The sequence below is a fragment of the Chrysemys picta genome, chromosome 13 (assembly GCF_011386835.1).
Source record: "Chrysemys picta bellii isolate R12L10 chromosome 13, ASM1138683v2, whole genome shotgun sequence".
Lineage (NCBI taxonomy): Eukaryota > Metazoa > Chordata > Testudines > Emydidae > Chrysemys > Chrysemys picta.
In genome coordinates, this window is record NC_088803.1 from 9,334,414 (window position 1) to 9,356,979 (window position 22,566).

The 22,566-nt window shown below is 50.1% G+C and overlaps 3 protein-coding genes across 3 annotated transcripts in view; 1 reads left to right on the plus strand and 2 right to left on the minus strand.

The window, feature by feature from the left end:
- Positions 1-12,675, plus strand: part of LOC135975435 (uncharacterized) — a 33,692-nt gene extending 21,017 nt beyond the window's left edge. The window contains exons 9-13 of the mRNA XM_065566485.1: positions 4,437-4,505; positions 4,689-4,985; positions 9,064-9,360; positions 11,295-11,517; positions 12,185-12,675. Coding sequence (XP_065422557.1) covers positions 4,437-4,505; positions 4,689-4,985; positions 9,064-9,360; positions 11,295-11,517; positions 12,185-12,251 — 953 coding nt within the window. The 3' untranslated portion in view covers positions 12,252-12,675. The remainder of the gene's footprint in view (positions 1-4,436; positions 4,506-4,688; positions 4,986-9,063; positions 9,361-11,294; positions 11,518-12,184) is intronic.
- Positions 1-22,566, minus strand: part of LOC101949741 (Fc receptor-like protein 5) — a 166,266-nt gene that overhangs the window by 115,169 nt on the left and 28,531 nt on the right. The window lies entirely within an intron of this gene.
- On the minus strand, positions 19,108-21,485 carry LOC135975436 (uncharacterized). The gene is made up of 4 exons (XM_065566487.1): positions 21,438-21,485; positions 21,032-21,164; positions 19,653-19,994; positions 19,108-19,298 (listed from the first exon to the last, which is right to left on the minus strand). Exons 1-4 carry the CDS (start codon positions 21,483-21,485, stop codon positions 19,204-19,206), a joined length of 618 nt encoding a protein of 205 aa, XP_065422559.1. The 3' UTR covers positions 19,108-19,203.

Sequence of the window (22,566 nt, forward strand, 5' to 3'; positions counted from 1 at the left end):
TGGTTGGTGGCTGACAGGGCACTGCTGCGGAGAAGCTCACAGCCTCGGGTTCTCAAGTTTCTCTAACTGGTTCTCAGCTGTGCCGGGCTCCTTCTGGGGGTGTGTCCAGATGTGTGAGACTTGAGAAAAAGACTAGCCCCCTTCTACCTCGCCTTTCACCACCCTGGAGCTGCCTGCTGAGAAGCAGCTGCCTCTGGGGTGGGGTGCAGCTGCTGTTTAGTAGCCACCCAGTGCCATCGGCCAGGGCTAGATTACCTAGCACTGAAATGCAGCTGGCTCTGGAGCAGGGCATGGCGGCTGTTAACAGCCCACGTTTCCACACTGCTTGCCCCAGCCTTAGGGCAGGATCTGCGGTGCTGAGCCTGTGCCCTCCTCCCTGCAGCACAGCGCCCCCTAGCACAGCGTTGGGGCATTGCAGTCAGCACTGATTTACAGGGGAGAGCGCCCCCTACTGAGACCCCCACCTCACTCCTTGCAGCACAGTACCCCCATTATATCAGTTTCACCCCCTTCACCACCCAGCAATGTCTCCCAGCGAAGTGCTGACCCTGGCTAATTGGCTCCACTACAGCTGTGATCACAAGCAGGCTAGGACAGACACAGGGTAAGGACCAGCCTGGGGGGGTTGTCGTTTACGGAATCCAAGGAAAATCCCAGGTTGGGCAGAAAAAAAATTCCAGTAAGTAATCACCTGCCCTGCCCCGTGCCTCAGTTTCCCCATCAGTCACATGAAGCTCATGAATCACACCTCCCGTGGGGGAGGTTGTGATGGTTTACAAGTGGGGCTGGGCTGTTTTGCTCAGGTGCCCTCCCAGCTCCTGGACGGTGCAACCCTGTTACGCTAGAACCTCTGGGTTCACTCAGATCCTGACTTTGCAACCTTCCCGGCTTTTTCCCTCCAGAGACGGGAGTCGGTGGTTAATGAGAAAGCCGGGGGGCGGGGGGGAGAAAAGGAGAGGAGGGAGAGAGAATAGGAGAGGGGAAAGAGCCCGGACTCCTGGGTTCTCAGAAGCCCTTAGAAAGGAGCGTATTCTCTTGGTTACTGCGGGCGACTCCTTACTCATTCTACCACAGACAGCACGTGCCCTTGTTTCGGGCCCTTCCCTCTGCTCTCCCGGGCTGCTTTCCTGTGGTTGACATGCTCCTCACATTAGCTGTAACCTCTGTCAGGTTTGTCCTCTGTGGTCCCTGAGAACGGGAAGGAAGCTGGGTCGCTCCTCACCCTACTCCACCGCTCACTGTGACTCAGCTGCAAACCTGAGTCTGTTTCAACTCTGATCCGGCCCCAGGGTGGGGATTGGCTGGCTCAGGGGAATGGGACACGGGGCCTTTCCCCTCTAGGGAGTGCTGGCTCTGATCTGGCCCCTGGATGGGGGGATGGTTTGCTCAGGGCAATGGGACACGGGGCCTTTCCTCTGTAGGGGGCATTGGCTCTGGTCAGGGCACTGGCTCTGACCTGGCCCAAGGCAGGGGGACTGGCTGACTCATTGAAGGAGGGTGATCAGCAAATCAAAAACTTGTGTTTGCAGCACAGGCCAAAGCTTGTGGAAAATTTTCCTCCGCACATGCTGGTTTTGTCAAAATTGAAATATTTAGAAAAAATTATCAATTTTGGCACAATGTCACTAATCAAACCTGTCCGAAAATGAAGCATGTTGATGATGATCCGTTTGGACCCTTTCAAAACCGATCGCTTTGATTTTTCATTTTGGAGCGAGTTTTTGCACCAGAAATGTTTCTGTATGGAAAGGTTTTTAAAGATCAAACTCAGAACAAAATCTTCTGTCCCCGTTCCGGCTGACAGGTCATAAGCACATAGTCAAACCAAAGGTCCATCTAGCCCAGTATCCTGTCTTCCGACAGTGGCCAATGCCAGGTGCTTCAGAGGGAATGAACACGACAGATAATCATCAAGTGATGACGCCATCTGAGATTTGGGTCCCTTTTTGGCCAAAACCTGTTCTGATTTCATCAAAACACGACGTTTCCCTCAACTCACTGGTTCGATGGCTACTGAAATCCTGTGCTCAGTTCTGAGTTAGACGGGAGGTCACACTAGAGGTCAGAACAGCCTCGAAATCTTGAATTATGGACCCTGTAGATTCACAGGAGGATGTTGATAAATTGAAGAGAGGACAGAGAAGAGCTACGAGAAAGATTCAAGGAGTAGAAAACCTGCCTAGAGTGAGAGATTCCAGGAGCTTGATCTATTGAGATAAAGAAAGAGAAGATTATGGGGTGACTTGATCACAATTTGTAAGTGCCTATGGAGGGAAGAGAAATTGGATCATTGAGGGTTCTTCCATCAGCCTACGAAGTTATAACATTATCCAACAGCTGGAAGTCGACACTTTACAAATTCAGCCTGGAAATCATGTGCAAATTTTCAACGGTGAGGGGAATTGAGCGTTGGAACCACATCCCGAAGTCTGTGGTGGGTTTTCTGTCCCGGCAATGTTATAAACAATATGGGATGTTTCTCTGAAAGATCGGCTTTAGGAATTATGTGTCACAGCAGAGGTCAGGCTGGGTCCTTGCGTGACCTTCTTGGGATCGCTGATGAGTGCTTCTCAGAATCATATTTCATGGGGCATTTTGAAACACTTGGTTTTCGTTTCAGAAGGGGAAGTAAAATTGAGATAGCCAAATCTACCACTGGTCAAATAAGCCTGGTTCCCAGGCAGCTCTAGCAGAGACGTTGGCTTCACGGTGAGGTCAAAGGGAACGGCACAGCTACCTCTACTGCAGAAGGAGCCCTGTGACCCTCCACCAGAGGGACCATCATGATCATCTCATCTGACGTACTGCTCCTCACAGGCCACAGAACCTCGCCCACCTGCTCCTCTAATAGCCCCTAGCCTCTGGCTGAGCTACTGACTTTACTGTTGACTTCGTGACAGGCCCAACACCAGAGCCAGTTCCATTGAACAAAACCAACCCTGCTCTCATCCCTGGCCGCTTGTGCCATGCCTCTGTGCTGCAGCTGGTTCCCTGTTCCTGGTCTTAACATAATTTGGGGGACTTCTCTTTTCTGGGGGGACTTCTCTTTTCTGGTTCTGTTTTTCTTTAGAAAAAGAAACCCATGTGCAACGCAACCCCCTTGGTCATCAACTGCATTCTTCTATTTGTTCTAGTAATTGTTGCCAGTCTCTTTACTGGCTTTCATGAGCTCATGTTTGTAGTTAATATTTTTATTGTACACTAAAACTGTGGATTACTTTTTGTAACCACACAGATCACTTTATTTCCCAGCATTATGTGAAAGTTTAGACGTCTTTGCCGGGAACTAGGTGTCTATTGTAAATCTCAGATGACACCACAGAACAGTGGCATAGCAGTTAGAATGTGGTTAAAAACAAACCTTTGTTTTTTAATTCATTTTAGTTCATCTTCATTTATCTCCTCTTATCTCATGCTCACAGATTAACATAATACTTTGTAGCTTTACGTTTACTTAATATTTAAATATTGTATTTACTATTTAAATGTTGCTTTCCCATAGTTCCTCTTCCTCTGACTCCAGATTAAATTGGATCCATTAATTTTCTTAATTCCTGCCCTTGCGTAACCCTGAAAGTGAAATTAGGTTCTTTCTGCTTCTTTCATCTTCAGCTGTAATGCATTCAACACTTCTGTTGTTGTCTGAGGCCAAACAGAACAGAGCTTGTGTTCCTTGACTGATATTGGTTCTTGCACCATTAAGAGCAAAAACATGTTTGTACCCATAAAATAAACAGATTTGACCTGAAACAGAGAAAGTAGAAGCCTGTGACTGTGGTGATGTTTTTGCAGAGCCGCTTTTCTAACCACAACTGGACTTTAGGGAAAAACCCACATTTATTTTGGTCAGGCTGGACATACAAGATATGCCAATGAACAATCTTATTCTCCATCGTCTCAGTCATTAACTAGGAGAGTGAGCGGTCTGGAGGGTAGAGGAGCAGAATGGGGATTGGGGCTGAGAGACATTTCCAGCTCTAATACTAACATGTTCTGACATCTTGTGGCAAGTCACGTAAGGGACACTGGTTAGGTTTAAAAATGTAATGTTCCTGGCCCCACAGATCTCAATCGAATCCTTATACAATAATCCCATATGGCAGGCAGGCAAGTATTATTCTTCCCATTTCCCAGAGAAAAGCAGAGGTATGGGAAGAAACATCCCTAGAGCCCCAGGCAGGTGCAGTAGCCTGGCCCAGGAGCCTGGTGTGTGCCCGGGCTGAGCCCCGGAAATCTGCCAGAGGGGGCTTTGTGCAGCTGGTGGAGGGGAAGTGCTGGGTACGGCCCCAGGCAGGACACGAGGCTGGTGGCTGAGCAGAGAACTCAAATTTCAGCAGCAGAGGAATCAGCTTAGCATGGAATTGACTTTCCTTCTGCCTGTGCTGAGTGAGAGACTTTCTTTCCAATCGCTCTCCTTTTCTTTCTTTCTTTCCCAGAATTCTCACTCCCTCGCTTCTCTTTTTCAGCCTCTCTCCAGATTTTCCCCAGCCTGGTGTCACCTACAGGTAAAGGGACTTTAATGTACCCAGAGGTGCTGTATCTGCCCTGAGATATTTCCTCGTGTGGAGGAGGGAGGAATGGGCAGGGGGATGGGGGAGGTCTGTGTCGGGGTTTCCTCCCGCATTTCCTCTCCCCCTCACTCCCTGGTGGTCTCCCCCTCTGCACTAACCTCTGTGTTTCCATTGCAGCTCCCCTATCAGCCCCCACACTCTCTCTGCACCCCCCACACCCGGAATTCTTTGAGGGGGAGCGTCTGACACTCAGGTGCTCGGCTCCCAGGGCTGCAGAACTGACAGGGTACCGGTTCTTCGACCAAAGTGGGGAGCGGCTCTTCGAAACACCCCCTGATCTCTACAGGGAAGGCCAGCTCCATCTCACAGCTCAGCTGGCCACCACCGGGGCCTACAGTTGTGCATACTGGAGGGGGGCATCTGGGCAAGAAACCCCATCTGAGAAGAGCCAGCCCGTCTCCGTTCAAGTGAAGGGTACAGTAACTCCTCACTTACCGTCCCCGGTTAACGTTGTTTCGTTGGTGATTTATTAGAGAACATACTGGTTTAAAGTTGTGCAATGCTCCCTTATAACGTTTGGCAGCTTGCTGTGCAGGTGGGGGGGAAGAGGGGTGCTGATGTCAGGGTGTCCACCCCCCCCCGCTCCTGTACCCCATCTCCTCAGAGCGGGTGGGGGGACACGACAGGGCTCAGGACAGAGGGAGCTTGCTGGCACCAGCTGCTGTCTCAACTTGCTGATCTACTTAAAAAGACAGTGTAGTTAGAGTGCGGTCAGCGTACTTAAAGGGGCAATGCACATCTCTGTCTCTGTGTCTGTCTGTCTCTCTCTCACACACACACACATAGGATGTGTGTCTTTCTCTCACACACACATGCAGCTCCCCAACCCCAGCCGCTGCCATGTGTCTATTGTGTCTCCTCCCTTTATCCCTGCTGCCTTGTAGAGGGTGAGGCCACATTAACAACAATGTGTTAACCCTTGAGGGCTCAGCCGAGTGCTAGTTCATCATTTAGCAGCAAGGCATTCCCTGGGAAATGTCCCACCCTCTGACTCCACCACCTCAAACAAGCTTCACAACCAGCAATGCTGTGTACAGTATTCAATTGTTTAAAACTTACACTGGTTATGTGTATATATAAATATGTATAATGCCTTTTGTCTGGCAAAATTTCCCTGGAACCTATCCCCGCCCCCGCCACTTACATTAATTCTTATGGGGAAATTGGATTTGCTTAACATTGTTTTGCTTAAAGTAGCATTTTCCAGGAACAGAACTACTGCGTTAAGCGAGGAGTTACTGTGTGTCTTTGTGTTTGCATGTTCATCCCCCACTGTAACCGGGCCTCAGTGGGTTATAAGTGAGGATGTCAAATTCTGGATGAACTGTTTAGAAATGGGGCAGAGACACCCCAAGACTGGTGGCTGATCCCCCATAGGATTTACCAAACCAGCCACAAACAAACTCCTGGTTCCCCACACTGGCTAACAAGAGGACATAAAGGCAGTTTCCTCAGTTCTTATATCACCACCACAACCACTGGATTCAGAGATGAGTGGTTCTTTACAACCAGTCTCATCAAATAATAGCTTCTTCTGATCCCAAAGGACCAGCCACACACCCAGGTCAATATATAACTTAGATCTTACCCAAAAATCACGCTGGTGCCAATCCTTTAGTATCTAAAATCTAAAGGTTTATTCATAAAAAGAAGGAAAGGAAGCTGAGAGTTAAATTTGGTTAAAAGAATCAAATACATACAGTAATTGCAAAGTTCTTGGTTCAGGCTTGTAGCAGTGATGGAATAAACTGCTGGCTTGAGTCAAGTCTCTGGAGTACATCCACAGCTTGGTTGCAGACATGCCAAACCCGCGGAAAAAATGCAGAAATTGGGCTTGTTTTTGGCTTAATTGGCTTGTGAGTTGCTTGTTGGCTAGTTTCTGGCTTGTAGCTTGTTTGGCTTGTGGTAGCTTGTTGCTCCTGTTTTTTTAATCGTATCCGAGCAAGCAGGGTTAAGGGGGGGCAAGCAGTGGCAAGGGGCAAGCAGGGGTAAGGTTGGGAGAGAGTCAGGGATGCACAGTGTGCCCAGGGACTGCATGCCGGGGGGATCTAGTCACATAGAGGTTCTTAGGATTGGCTTGTTTTGCCCTTGTTTTGAAATGGGATTAGCTTGATTTTTGGCTTATAGCTTGATTTTTGGCTTATTATGAAAGTTGGGGTGCTTATTTACCACATGAAAGTTGGCAACTGTGCTTGAATGGGTCATTCAGTCCTTTGTTCAGAGCTTCAGTTTGTAGGTAAGAAGCAGGATTGAAGACAAACTGGAGGGGTTTCCAAGGCCTTTTATAGCTTTTGCCATGTGGAGGGCATCCCATTGTTCTTACTGTGGAAAATTACAGCAACAAGATGGAGTTTGGAGTCACATGGGCAAGTCCCATGTCCATGCATTTCGCTCAGTCATTGCAGGAAGCCATTACCTACACTCCAGACAGCATGTTTACATGACAGTCCACTCAGTGTAGATGGGCATCTCCCATGGTCCATTGTCAACCAAGTTTTTCTTGATGAGTCACTTAATTTGAATAGTCCCTCCAAGATGTGCTGGGTGCTACCTTGTGCGTGTTACCCCAGAAGCAAACATTTGAAAGCCAGGTATAGAATCAATATTCATAACTTCAAATACAAAAATGATACATGCATGCAAATAGCATAATCATAACCCGCAAATCATACCTTTTTCATAGATTTATCACTTGACAACCTTGTACAAGATTCACTGCAAATATATAACAGTGGTTGCAGCAATGATCTATATGGTCATATTTTAATCAGAGAATGTCACACCCACCCCCTGGGGCCTCCTCCAATCTGCCACCTTGTCCTAGCCGTATTGATCCCAGGATAGTAGATAGACAAGGCAGGGGAGGTGATTTTTTTTATTGGAACAACTTCTGTGGATGAAAGCAACAAGCTTTTGAGCTAATGTTGCCCATTTTGGTTGGACGTATTCCTGGAGGTTTCATCGCATGACATCATGGTTAATGAGAGATTATTCTTTAATTCCTTGAGACCCCAGGACAATCCTGGAGGGTTGGCAACTCCATTTTGGGCTATACAGAGCTCTTCTTCTGGGCTGGGGAAGGTTCTCGGGGTGTCACGGCGGAACGGCTACATCCAAGATGGAACCAATTATTCAGCACTAGGAGTTAAAGCACATTGTGAGCAACCATTCAAGGTGAAAAGGGTGGCGAACACCTCTGCAGTTATAGGATGAAGGAGGGTTAGTGGGTGAGAGACTGTTGCAATGAGCCATAAATCCAGTGTCTCTACTGAGTCCATGAATTTGGGTGTCCAGCAAAGTCATGAATTTAAGCTGCTGGGCTCATCCTTTGAAGGCATTTCCTTTCTTCTCAGTCCTGGTCCTGAACAGAAATCTGACCAATGCCGTCAAACAAGGAGCTTAAATTCCTAATTTAGCTCGGCCTTTTCTGTATTAGCTGTGGGAGGGAAGATGGCTCAGTGGTTAGAGCAGCCCCCTTAACGGGTGGAACCCAACCCCCACTGAAATGGAAATTACCATGCATTTTTAACTGTGAGGTTAATTAACCACTGGACCAATCTCGCAAGGGTCATGGTGGATGCTCCACCACTGGCAATTTTTAACTCCAGATGAGATCTTTTTTCTAAAAGATCCGTTCTAGGAATTATTTCAGGGCTGTTCTCTGGCAAGGGTGATAGAGGAGGTCAGACCAGATGATCACAACACTCCCTTCTGACCTTGGAATCTATGAAGCCATGAAATCCATGGGAGGTCGGCGCCTACCTCTGTCTTTAGGCATCTAAATAGCTTTGAAATTCATAGTCTCCATTTCTCAAAAGTATTTAGACACCTCAAGAGGCATTTAGGTCCCTAGTGGGGTTTTCAAAAGGGCCTGGGCCATTTAGGTGCCTAACTGCAATTGTTGGCTCTTTGTGCATCTGTTATGTGGGGGGAGTCAGGGATGACAGAACGGGGGGGGGGGGGGGGGCAGGGCCTCATCACTGTTATAAGTGGGAGGACTCTGCCCTCTCCATTTTTACCAGCTGTAAGGGCGAGGGGGCAGTGGTAGGGGGCAGAGCGGAGTGAGCTGGGGGTGGGGAGTTTTGGGGGAAGAGGTGGCGTGTGGGCAGGGCCTCAGGGGAAGGGGGTGACAAAAGGGTGGGGGCTCAGGGAGAAGGGGCAGGACCACGGTTTGGGTGCCCGTGGCCCACCCACTTTTAGAAAGCACCCATTGCTCCTGGGGGAAGTAACAGCACTGCCCCCCTCCTGAATTAAAGACTGGGAGACACTCAGCTACTCTGGCTCTATAAGCACCACAGATACATTTGCCATACAGAGTCCCCTTTAATCCAGGCAATGGGGTTCTTGGAGAGTTCTGACGAGGACCTCAGGAAGGACACGGGTGGGCCGCAGACTAGGGATGGGTCCCCCACAGACTGAAGGAACTGGGTTGGGATTGAAGATGCTGGTCCTGTGTTCATTAGCATGGATAGGTGCCATTGATGTTTCCCAGACGCTCCTGCGGCCCCATTCCTCTCCTTGAATCCCCGGCGCTGGGAGTACCGTGCTGGTGACTCCGTGGGACTCGTGTGTTCAGCACCCCCTTCAGTGGACAGGGTTAAAGGTTTCCAGTACTTTGGAGATAGAATAGCTGTGTTAGCGCTGGCTTCATCCAAGAAGAGCTACACCTACAACTTGAACATCACTGGACCAACGGTGTTTGGGTCGTACAGCTGTTCATACTGGGTACGTCTGTCCGGACGGAATGTCCCAGCCAGGAGGAGTGAGCCAGTGGTCATCAGCATGAGAGGTGAGCCCTGCCAGTCTGTAATACCCCTGAGGAGAGAGCATAGTACTTCTGCACCTTTTATCCAGCATACCAATTTTGACAGGTTTCCATGTTCCCTTTGTGCTTTATGTCCCACCTTCCAGTCTCATTTAGGGACGTGTGCACTTTTGCCATGTTGGACATTATGGGAAAAAGATTCATGTTTTCATTTTTCTTTCTGTGGGGAATTAGGAAGCTAGTGTGTGTTTTCACGTGTTCAGGTTAGAAGATTTTTGAACAAAACCAGGTGTTTAAATATTTTAAATAACAGCGAGTAAAGGGAGGTTGAGCCCCTTTTAAATCATTTACAAAAGAAAGCGGATTCTCACCTAGTGATCAAGAAAAGGAAAAGGGTCAGAGAGAAAGTCTGAAAACTTCAGGAAAGCAAAATGACAAGGAAAGAGTTTTAAAACTGCAAAAAAGGGAAAGGACAGAAAATGTGAAACCTGCAGGAAAGGGAAAACAGGAAGCGAAGGAAGGCACACTTGGAAATTCCTCCCTGTGGGGTACCCTCTAGCCCAGGGGTCGGCAACCTTTCGGAAGCGGTGTGCCGAGTCTTCATTTATTCACTCTAATTTAAGGTTTTGCGTTCCAGTAATACATTTTAACGTTTTTAGAAGGTCTCTTCCTCTAAGTCTATAATATATAACTAAACTATTGTTGTATGTAAAGTAAATAAGGTTTTTAAAATGTTTAAGAAGCTTCATTTAAAATTAAATTAAAATGCAGAGCCCCCCGGATCAGTGGCCAGGACCCAGGCTGCGTGAGTGCCACTGAAAATCAGCTCGCGTGCCGCCTTCGGCACACGTGCCATAGGTTGCCTACCCCTGTTCTAGCCCTTTAACCGCCGCTCTGGGGAAGAGATGAGAAAGAAAAGAAAGGTAATCAGCTGTTGCCACCAGCTAATCAAACAGCATATGCACAAACCTTTTAGGGACACAAAAATCCAATCCTGTTCTTAAAAAGGGTAACTTTTATTAAAAACAAAAAGAAAGAAAATACATCTGAAACTTAGGCTTTTTGCTAGATCTTAAAAGAAACAATTACAAAAATTAAGCATGTAGAGAGCTCTCTTGAGGTTTAGCTTAAAGGTTACAAGCAAAACAAAAGCATTTGGAGTTAGCACAGACGAATCCACAAGCCAATACAAAATAAAAGAAATAACCTTAATTGCCTCTTCCCAGACATTCCTTAATTTACTTACATATCTGGGGTTTGAGATAAGCCATCTCTAGGTATGATCTGATGGTTTTTCATACCTGGCTTAAAGCTTCTCACAGCACAACTGCTGCCCTGTTCCCCTCTTCTCCCGAGAACCACAACACACACACAAGGAGTCTTTTCCCAATTTTAAAAAGTTCTAGCCCTCCCATTGGCTCTTTTGGTCAGGTGCCCACTCACTTCCCTTTACCTGTGGGTTTCTTAACCCATTCAGGTAAAGCAAGTAGAAAAGAGCTACTAACAGTGTTTTTATAGCTAACTGGCTGGCTGGGTGTCCATAAAAGGAAGTAACCCCTCCCCACCTTCATTTATCACATGCACAAACACTTCCCCAGGTCAGTGGACTACTAAATAAATAAGACCAACAGAAACATTGGGGAAGACCGGAGATGTTTTGTACCCGTACCTGTAAAGCAACAGTTACATTTTGTGGTTTGTTGTTTTTTTGCATTTGTTTATTATTGCAATCAAGGGACCCCAAAGAATTATTATATTATATTGTTTTGTTTCATATTTTGGATCTTCATTTTCTGTCTTTCTCAGCAGCTGCTGGGACGTATGATCCCCAGCCCTCACGCGCACACAGACACACACACAGAGCAGGGCTCACCCCCTGCAGCACAGGGTGGCAGGGACACACACACACTCTGAGCAGTGCATTGCCCCTCCGTCACCATCACGTTTCCTCTTCACAGCCCACCCAGGCAGCTGGTCCCTGGAGTTGGCCGTGGGGGGCTCATTCTTCACCCTCAACAGCCTCATCTTCCTCGTCACCTACTTCCTGATAAAGCGCGAAGGTAACTGGCTTCTTCCGGGGCAGGCAGCTCTGATTGGCAGGGTGCTGGGGACTTGTCCCCGAACTCAAAACGACCCACCAAGGCTGAAATTTCTCCCCTTTTCTTTCTCAGACTACACAAGGTTAGTTGCAGAGGGATGGTTGCACCTACCAGTACCACAGTTGGCTAGGTATCGTGTATGTCAGAGGCTCTGTTCCCATGGGCAGCTCTTCAGCCATCGGCTGACATGCAGCCACCTCTGGGGCGGGGAGTGTTGCGTGCATGACAGCTGCCCAAACATTTCAGATGGGGAGCAAAGGAGGCTCCTGAACTACACTGAAATGGCAGGGGTGGGAAGGAGGTAGGCAGAGCAGAATAAGCTGTGTTGGGATTGAACGCTGGGGTCATGCTCCAGCAGTCGGTCGTGGGGCTCCCGGCAGCACAGCGCCCCCTAGAGACTCATTGCAATATCGAAGTCAAGCCCTGACTGCCAAGGGAGAGCACCAGCTACTGAGTCCCTGCCCCGCGCCCTGCAGCGCAGTGCCCCGTATTGCAGCTCTGGGGAAGTGGGGTCACCCCTGACTCCAAGGGGGAGAGCGCCCCCTAGTGACCCGCTAACTCTGCTATCTGCACCACAGTGCCCCTAGCCCCATGGAGAGCATCGGTGAGTCAGCCACTGGTTGTTCCCCCCGGCAGTTTCATCCCTCCTTCCTCAGAACTTGCCCTCCCCCACCCTTAGCTAGAGATCTAAATAACAGGTGGGACTGAAGCGTGGTATAGACTCCAGTGTTGTCACTTTTTGTTTGCAGATTCCTAGGAGAATCACAGGATGGAGATCCAAGCCCGAAGAAGAACCTCCAAAGGTCTTTAGCATGAATCTTTTCAAGCTGTCTGTGATGCTGAGGCCCAATCAATCTTTCCCGCTCCCTGCCTCAGTTTCCCCATCAGACAAATGGTGTTCATGATCTTCAGCTTCAATCTGGGGTGTTGTGAAGCTTAACATATTTGCTTTGAATATTCTGCAGGTCTCTTCCCTGGCCATGTGCTTTAGAGCCCTGTGCAGCACCGAGAATGCAACACAAAATATATTTTAGCCTGCTGTTGTAATCCTCCGAGTCACAACACTGCCGTTGGTTCCACTGCTGATGTGGGAGCCACTTCTAAACAGAAAGAAAGAAGGAAAGAAAGCTGACCTTTCTTCTCCTTTTCCAGATCCCATCTGCCACTCGTTTCCAAGCTGTTTGGATTCCTGTAAACTCCCCTCCCTTCCTGCTTCATAATTAAAGTTTACTCCAACCCACTTCAGTCTCTGTCTCATCGATGGACCTGGTATTTGTGTGCTCTCTCACACGGTTTGTGTCATATCCTCCGCATTGCCAGCAGATGGGGAGATTCTCCCCCCACTTTGACCAGCAAATTCTTTCCCACATAGATTCATAGAGTCCAATGCAAGAAGAGACCATTGTGGTCACCTAGTCTGACCTCCTGGATAATACAGACCATAGGGCTTTCCCAAAATAATTTCTAGAGTGGATCTTTTAGAAAAATATCCAATCAGTCAAATCCAGTGAGCTCTGCAGTCATCTTTTTTAAAACTCTTTGCTGCAAGTTATCTGGACTTGCTGATTTAAAAATATCTAACTTTAGTAGCTACTGTTTAGCATCCTCCAGAGATACTAGTGGAATAGAAAGAGTGTTATCATCATCATATGAGGAGACTACATCATCTGTATATATACAGAACAAAATATTTATTGAACACTTCAGCCTTTTCTGCATTATTATTGATAATTCTACCATTTCAATCTAGTAATGGCCCAATAACATTGTCAGGATGCTTTTTATTCCTAATATACTTAAAACCCTCCTTCTTATTGTTCTTAACGCTGCTGGCCATAGATTTCTCCTTGTGTTCCTTTTGCTTCCCTTATCAATTTTCTATAATTCCTAACTTGTGTTTTATATTTATTACTATCAATTTCTCTTTCTTCCATTGGTAATATAGCTGCCTTCACTTTCCCTCTAAACCAGGTCAGCTTTTTAACCAATATGGCCTTCTTGTAGATTGGCTGGGCATCTAATCTTTTAACTTCAGTGGAGCTAGTGTCAATCGGCCATAGCGACATTGGAGTTCATTGGCCAGATCCCCAGCTGGTGCCAATGAGCTATTTCTCAGACATTGACTGTGTTTGTTGACTGTCGAAAATTCTCTATTGCAATCTGTGCGCATCAGCTAGAGGTACTAGTCCAGTGATCACAGGAAAAGTATTGGGAGCCAAGACTCCTGGGTTCTATCCTGGCTCGGGAAGAGGAATGGGGTCCAGTGGGTTACAGCAAGTGGCTAGGATCCAGGATTCCTGGGTTTTATTCTAGCTCTGGGAGGGGAGTGTTTATGACAGAATACACTTCTATGTTGACGCCCTACACACTGTTGTAATAATCTTTCTACAAAGCATGCCTTATAAGGTACCATTTGAAAACTCATAATTTGCTGGTCATTATTGTCCTGGTAAACTATGTGTGACGCCATTGTATGTGACATTACAAGATTAACACATGCTCCAAACCCCACAGCTCTGCTCAGGCAGATCTGTCCCAACCAAAGGAAGGAACATGTGCTTTCCTTAGTTTTCATTTAAGCAGTAAACAGAGTGATCAAGCAGGGAGGGAAAACAGAGGAATTTCAAACCGGTGAAAAAAACAGCAGGGAACATCCTTCCAAAGAGACTCTTCGGCTCCTGGGTCTCAGCTGGAAACATTTTCAAGAGGGGGACTGAAACTATCAAAAGGAATGATAAACACACCAAGACACCTCTCTCTATCTCTCTCTCTCTCTCTCCCTGTGCACCTCATTCTCTGCACCGGAGAAGACAAAGGAAACAGCTGTTGGACTCTGGGGGAGGGAGTCCTGACGTCATCTGCTGGAGCACAAGGTGAGAAAGTTTGCTTTGTAACTCCAGTAGTTTCTTAAGCAGATACTAGGAAGCATTTTATCTTTATCTTTCTTGGAACAATTTCTGACTTTGATGCTTCATTGCTCATACTTTCTTGAAATTTGTCTCGTTGTAATTAATAAACTTGTTCTACTGTTTTATCTAATCCAGTGTTGAAGTGTCTAGGTAAGTGTGGTGTTATTGACATGAACTGTGATCGTATAGATCATTGTTGTAACCAGGGTCCTATGGTTGCACCGGGTCTTGTACAGAGGAGGTCAAGTGGGGTGTCTATGGAAAGGTTGTAGTTTGCTGGTTATGGTTATGCTGTCTGTATGTGTGGGGGCTGGAGCAGCAGCCCCAAGTGACTGATACCTCCGATGCTGGGCCAGGGACTGAGCTGGGGTAAATGGACCTTAGATGAGTGTCAGTGTATTACACCCTCTGGGGATCTGGCTCCATTGACTCCAGTGGAGCTACGGCCCATTGACACCACCTGGGGATCTCGCTCATTCACGGCGATGACTCTGAAACCAGCCCCCTGGTCCTGCTGTGGCCTTGGGGAGTGTTTTGAACTAACATTTGGAGGTTCTGCTGCAGCACAGGGAGCTTTTGCACAGAAAGGGGAGTGTCGGGGGAGGGTTTCCCATCCCCAAACCATGACCCCGTGTGATGGGTATTGACCCTGCACTGGCACTAAGAGGGGTAACTGGAGCTGGAGGGTGGGCCCAGCCCACTTGGAGATGAAGCTCAACTGGGGAAGGGCTGGGAAGTGAGCAGAAGGGAGGTGGCCCAGACAAGATGGGGGGTGTGGGGAGAAGCTCTCCCATTTCTCTATGGTCCCTGGAGGCTGGAGGGAAGGTCTGGAGAGAAGCAGCTGTGCAGAGAGGCCAGGGAGGAGCTGTGCAAAGGACCCAAAGGAAAGCCAAGGTAGGAAGGAGTCCAGGAGGCAGCTGGGAGGTGTCTGGGGGAGCAGATCTTAGCTGCTCACCACAGCACCCTGGGTTTGGTTCCCCTCTCGGCCCCTGGGAACGGTGGGTGAGATCCCCCGGCACAAGAAGGAGAAGCACTGCTGAGTTTGGGGGAGGGTCTCTGGATAGAAAGTTCTAGTCAGCGTTGGTCTGTGCAAGAGCAAGATGACAACCCTGCAGAAGCTGGGGAGCGGCGAAGGGGCTGCACGGGGGATGGCGGGTGTGTGTGTGGAGCGAGATGGAGAATTATGTTGATTTGAGTTTAATTTATTGGACTCTGTTTAGCCCATAGGAGGCAGCCGGCTGGAGGGCCCATCATAGGGGGAGAAATCACTGCAGGGCCTGAGGAACTGTCGGCACTGGTGCTATGCCAGGCCCTGCCACAAGGGGGAGCTTCAGCGGTGAGTCCCCTCTTCCCCACCCAGCCAGACTCTTGGCCTGGGGACAGACCATCTTTCCAGGGTGAAATATTCATGTTCCCCGATGAGAAAATCCATCATTTTCAGTTCACCGTGGACCTGCCGTCTAGAGACCAGCGTTGAACATGCTGCGGCTTTGCTCTCCGGTTCTGCGCTCTGAGCGTTGTGAGTTTCAAGCCTTCGTACGAGACAGAGATTTCGATGAACCCAGTGACAAAGAGCTTTAGGGATTTTCTTTGTCTTCTCTTGCACGGCCCATAAACACCATGGATGTAATTTTCCAAGCTTTGTGGACATTTTGCAGTAGGAAAAAGCATAAAAGAGAACAGCAACCAAAGCAGGCTGGGAAGGTTAACTGAAGGCGGAGTGTCATGGAGTCCCCGGGCGATGCTCTGGAACTGCTCCCCACAAAGCCAGTCAGGACTCTGGGGACCCTCCTCTCCCTTTGAGCAGACTGTCTTCAGGGCAAGAAGCTCACACGGGCTTCACCTCCTGGGTCTCTCTAGGGAGCATTCAGCCTATGCCCCTGTGTGCTTCCCACAGCGAGTCCACCCAGGCGGGGTCCTGGGGAAGCCAAAGGGTTCTGCACCCCCACTTCGCAGTCAGACGTGACTCTCAGCCAGCCAGTAAAACAGAGGTTTATTAGATGACAGGAACACGGTCTAAAACAGAGCTTGTAGGTACAGCAGCGAAAAGGACCCCTCGGCCGGGTCCATTATGGGGTTCAGAGAGCCAGACACCTATGTCTGCCCTCACTCCTAGTCCCCAGGTAGCTCCAACTCTCAACCCCCCTCCAGCCCCTCCTTCTCTCGGCTTTATCTCTTTCCTGGGCCAGGAGGTCACCTGATCTCTTTGTTCACCTTTAGCTATTTCCTTGCAGGGGGGAAGGGGCCCTGGCCATTTGTTGCCATGAGACTCCACACCACTCCCAGAGTCCAGAATAGAGCCCAGGAGACCTGGTTCCCAGTCCCCCTGCTGGCTGCCTCAAAAGAACAAAAGGGAGGACCAGAGACAACTCTTCATCATGAACCTTCAGTCAAACCAATGGAGTGTCACAGAGATGAAGGGTGCCAGAGAATGGCACTGTTCTCCTACAGCCCCTGTGGGTTCTGCCTGCGGGCCTCTTGCAATACCCAGATGACAGTAGCACAAGGAGCAATGAAGGGTCACCAACTCTTGGGACTCCATTTCCCACAATGTCCTGCCTTGTGAGCTGTGATCCACTCCAATCTCTCATGCTCAGCAAGACTGGGTGACCCCAACCATGTTCACTGTATTGCCCTGGGGGTGCCGTGGCACAGGGAGCAAGGCAGGGGATTAGCAGGGGGTGCTCTCCCCTGGCAGGCAGTGCTGGCTGCCATGCCCTGCATAGTGCTAGGGGGCGCTCTGCTTCAGGAAGGGGCGTGAGTGTCTCCTTATGGTGCATTGTGCTGCTGGACTTGTCAGCTCGTGGAAGGTGTGCAGAGAAGCTAATGACATGCAGGGTCGTTAAATCCCCACTGGCTCGTCTTGTCCCCAAAATTCCCACCTCTTCTTCCACTGGGCACAGAAATCTCGCTCTCCTGAGCTCATGGATAAAGGTCTGCGCCTTTTTACAACAGCTCCGGTGTCCTACACTGCGGGGGTTGGATGGGTCAATCTTGGCTGGGATCGCTGCTCACTGACATGGCAGAAAAGCTGCTCTGCCCCACAGGAGGGGGGCTGAATGGAAGCGCTGGGTGTCACGTTCTGGGGTTTGATCCAAAACCACCTGCCCTGTAACTCTGGTGCCTTGAAATGCTCGGCTGCTACAGCTCCGTGTCTGCACATTCCCGGTGAGCAGACAAACATTTACTGAGTGTCTGTGATCAACAGCGCTGGTTTAGCAACACCAACTCCAGCAGCCTGCTTGGTACCTCCCATACCCTGGTCCCCAGCAGCCTCGGTTACTGCTAGCCAAGAAACCCCAACATCCCCTCGGCCTGAATGTCCCTCAAACCGTCTGCCCTGAAATGTCCAGCCCTCTCCTGCAGCATCCAGGGAAATAATAAGGTTCTCTGCTCCCTTTAAGAGACAATCCCCAGCTGCTCCCCACATTAACTGGAGTTACCAGTGCCTTGAATTCAAACCAGCCCTGGGTTGGTTTAGATTGAAATAAACCAAGTTTATTAACAAGAGGCCATGGGTTAAGCGATGCCAAGTGAAAATAAACCAAGTTAGGGTTGGTTACAAGTAAATCAAAGGGAAAACACACAGCTGAAAGGCTCAAACTCAAGGCAGCAAGGCACAGTCTGCGTTGAAGGTGATTTCGCTTTCCGGTTACTCTTGGTCTGGCCTGGGCAACAGGCTCTCAATCCTGACCTTCCTGGGAAGTGTGAGGTGCTGGTTTCCCTTGTTGTCTTAGGGGGAAGAGAATTTGGGGGTTTACTGTCCCTCTCTCTGTAGTCAGAGCCGGCTCTACTGTTTTTGCCGCCCCAAGCAGCGCACCGAATTGCCGCCGCAGATGGCGGGAGCAGTCCGTGTACCGTTAGGGAGGCACGCACGTTTCCAGGGCGGTGGCAATTCAGCGGCTCCTGTCTTCAGCCGGAAGACAGAAGCCGCCGAATTGCCGCCGCGGGCAGCTGAACATAGAAGCTGCCGCCAAATTGCCACCGCCGCGGAAATGCACGTGCCGTCCTAATTGCACACTGACTGCCCCTGCCACCCGCGGCGGCAATTTGGTGCACTGCTTGGAACGACAAAACCACATGGAATGCCGCCCCTTGCAGATTGCTGCCCTAAGCACCTGCTTGGAATGCTGGTGCCTGGAGCCGGCCCTGTCTGTAGTTCAGGAGAACATGTCTCTCTGTGTTCATTGACACTGCTTCAGGAAGGAAGGTCACCTGGGGGTGCCTTCTCCTGCCCTGTCCATAGCTGAGACGTCACCTCCTCTCCTTGGTGGCTCAATGGCTTTGTTTAACGCCCACGTACATCCTATTTCTTTTGTCACTGGTCACCCGGCTTCATTTCTATTCAAGCCCTGGGCAGACCTGGTTCCCCTGTGTTCAAATACAGGCTTTAAAACAGACTCACAGAGGTCGGCCATATCTCCACCTTCAGCGTTCTCACCTATACTCCACAGTGATATTATTGACCAGTGTGGTGGGAGTTTGAAATGATACCTCGCAAGGCAGAGTTTGTACACACGTCATTGCAACCTCTTGTACGGTGTGAATACAGGATTGTCTGGGTTCACACTGGGCAAGCAAATTCTGTGCACAAGGGTTGTGCAGCTGTGAAACAGTGGCCATGCCCCACCTCGGATACAGCTACATTTTGGTTGGTTGCTGAAGTGTTCATGGTTCCCACAGCCCTTTCAGATCCTGTGGATGTTTCTCAGTCCTCACACCTGGACTTTCCACCAGAACCTCCCCCTCCAGGTTGTAATTCAAGGGGAGAGATTGCAGATCAAACGGGTCACCTTGTGGAGAGAATCCAAGGCACAGAATGAAGGGCCCCCTTCCCAGAACACGCCAGTTACCTGGATCTAGAAGCAGCAGTGGGAGACGAGGAAGATGAGACCATTAATGAGGAAGAAGGAGCCACCCACCACCAGCTCCCGGACCCAGAGGAAGCTGCGAGCTGCAGAGAAAGGAGAAGTTCGAATGGAACCAGCAGGTTAACATCCCTGCTGAGCGTGATGCATATGATGTCCGTGTGCTTGTGCCTCTAAGACTTGTGATGAACTCCCCTGGATCTCAGGAGCCATCCAGCTGAGATGTGAAACCCACCCACAGCCCTTCTCTCTTACACTGGTGGATACCGATTCCTGATTCTTCCCATCTCTGTGTCTGTCCCTCTGCTGTCTGCCTGTCGTCCAGCACCACCGTGACCTGCCCTGTCCTCATTTGGCCATCAAGGGAACTGGGCACGAGTGTGTGGGGTTAGGAGGGTGAATTTGTCTGAGGAGATGTTAACAGCCAAGAGCCGCCTCACCTGACACTGTGACATTCCCGGTGACAGTCACGGCCCAGCTCCTGGGGGACGGGATCCATCTCCCGCCCACATTCTCCTCATACCCGCAGCTGAATTCCCCGGTGTTGTTTGAACTGTTCAGTGGGATTCTGAGCACAGAGGTGTTCATAGAGACAGTCCTGGGCTCTGTCGCGTTGATCTCAGACTCCACGTCTCCAGGGATGAGCTCGGCTCTGTCCTTGTAGAAGTGAAACCTCTGCTGACCGGTGTTCCGCGGGGCCGTGCAGGTGATGAGCAGGGGGATCCCTTCGCTCACCACTCCGGACGGGGGATCCACACTCAGTGCCGGCTGGGGAGGGGGATCTGTGGGGAGCAGGAAATGGGAGGGGTCAGCTGGGACATGGCAGTGGGTAATGTGGAGATGGTGCCTAGAATTCCACTTATTCAGAGTTGACCTGTGTCCTCTCTCCAGAGCCTCTTGTTTCATCTCAGGATCCTGAGGGTCTCCCCCCAGAAATGAGTGAGAAGTGGGTTAGGGGGAGGGAATTTCGTCCTTCAGATACTATATGGGTCCCAGATGTGGGATCAGAAGGAGGCCGGCGTCACCAGGACATGACTTGTTTTTTGTTATATCTCTGTTACTAATGTCCCAGCCCCTGATATTTCTGGAGCCCTCTGTAGATAGGGAGGGCCCAGGACATCTGGCGATCCCGCCCCCTCTGGACATACTGTTTGAGAGCTGGGTGGCCCTGCTGGGATTCTACCATCCCAGGGGGCAGAGGCGCAAGGCGGCCATGTTGAATATCCAGATCTGTATATTCTTGGGCTAGTTGAGCAGCCATATCTTGTGCTGCTGTCTGAAAGTCAGCCAGATTGGAGATCAGGCAGCTTCTCCGGTTACATAGACAGGCTGCTGCGGGGACACGGTGAGCTGGGGAGCTGGACGGGGGCTGGAAAAGACAAGGGGGTCGGGGGAGGAGATGGCTACTTGGACAACTGGTGACATAGAAGCAGAGGAAGGGCCAGTGAAGAGCAGAAGAGGGAGGGATCCTGGACACAGACCCCAGGCAGCCCCAGCTCAGTGCCCAGGTACCACGTCCCCACCGGGCCATGCAAACACTGAGCAGCAGAGATCTCACTGCCGGGGAACCCCATGGGACCAGCGTCCCCTCCTTGGTACCTGAGGGGGCAGCTCCTGCCCAGGGCCAGCTCAGCCTGCAGGGACGGGGAGGGGAGGGCTTGTGCGGCTGAGACCAGGCAGTCAGGGAGCTGCCCCCAGCAAGCACAGACCAGGCTTCCTCATGCTAAAGGCAGGTGGCAGGAACATGCCCCAGAGTCCTGGTTATCCCTGGGGAGCATCACACATGTTCTTTGCTGAGTAGGTCATACTGATCACTGACCATGTTTGATGCCCAGGTCTGTGTCCAGGCTGGTGGAGAGGGACTGGCTCTTCCCACCTTGGATCTCCCGGCCGGATCGGGGTACCCGGTACAGACAGGTGCCGAACTCAGAGCCCCCCAGCTGTTCAATGCTCTAGGGATGAGTGAAGCTGTCCCTGAATGAGCCCCCAGCTGAGGTGCTCCATGCCCCCACCATGTTGAATTGGATCCTTCAGCTTTGTGACCCCAGGGGCAGCCCAGCATGTGAGGGGAACAGGTTCACTGGGCAGGTCCCCAGGGAGATCAGGACTCAGGGAGAGGGACGGGTCCGCAAGTGGGTCTGGAAAACAGGGGTCAGGGTTAGATACAGAAGGTCCGACCTGGCCGGGATCTCTGGAAGGCCTGGGAGGTGAGAGGCAGATGTTACCAGGTCAAATTCATCTGAGCAATTAGAGGGGGATGGAGACTTCTCCATGGGAAACTCCCTGTACCCCTGTACCTCACTGAGCTCCAATCCTGCACTGTGCCCACATGTTACCCAGCAGGAGACAGTGGATTATCCCTCTCCGGCGTATTGCTGCCAACGTGGGGACTGGGTAAGATGCCATTAACGGATCCATCTCTTGATGATAATCATGAATGAAGTGCTAGTTCTGGAGGCTTAGAATGGACAATGTAGCAAGCGCCCCAAAGCAGTGCCCAGGGCTGTGAGCTTCCCCAAAGCAGTGCCCTCCACATGACAAATTTACTGATCAGCTGGGAGCCTCTCCCTGCTGTTGGGGAGCCCAACCCGACCTGGGTTGTCTGGGGGATGTTTAGGTTGGATATTAGGAAAAACTTTTCACTAGGAGGGTGGTGAAATACTGGAATGGGTTACCTAGGGAGGTGGTGGAATCTCCTTCCTTAGAGGTTTTTAAGGTCAGGCTTGACAAATCCCTGGCTGGGATGATTTAGTTGGGATTTGGTCCTGCTTTGAGCAGGGGGTTGGACTAGATACCTCCTGAGGTCCCTTCCAACCCTGATATTCTATGATGCTATGACACCAGGGCCTGACAGAGACCAGAGATAGGGGAGATTTGGAGTTTGGTTCATTAAACCTCCCTAAGTTTTCAAATGTTAATACTGACTGGCAGGCCCCGAATCCCAAAGTAGCACCTATGCCCCCTCCAAACACACCAGGGGATCCAGAGACCCAGGGAGTGACACTGAGCAGAGACGGGTTGAAACTGACCCGGTGGACGGACCCATCTGGAGCTGAGAAACTGAACTGTGTCACACCCGGTACTTGGAGCAGAGATACCCAGCCACAGGGTGAGCAAACAGCAGGAGATGGGGGTCTGAGCATGTCAGGGTCACAGATTCACCACTTACAAATATCAAGTACTGTGAGCTCAGTTTACATGCATCCGACGAAGTGGGTATTCACCCACGAAAGCTTATGCTTCAATACGTCTGTTAGTCTTAAAGGTGCCACAGGACTCTCTGTTGCTTTTTGTGAGCTCAGAGTGAGTTTGGGGGCAGATGGACGGACTGAAGCGGGGGGAGGGAGGATGGAG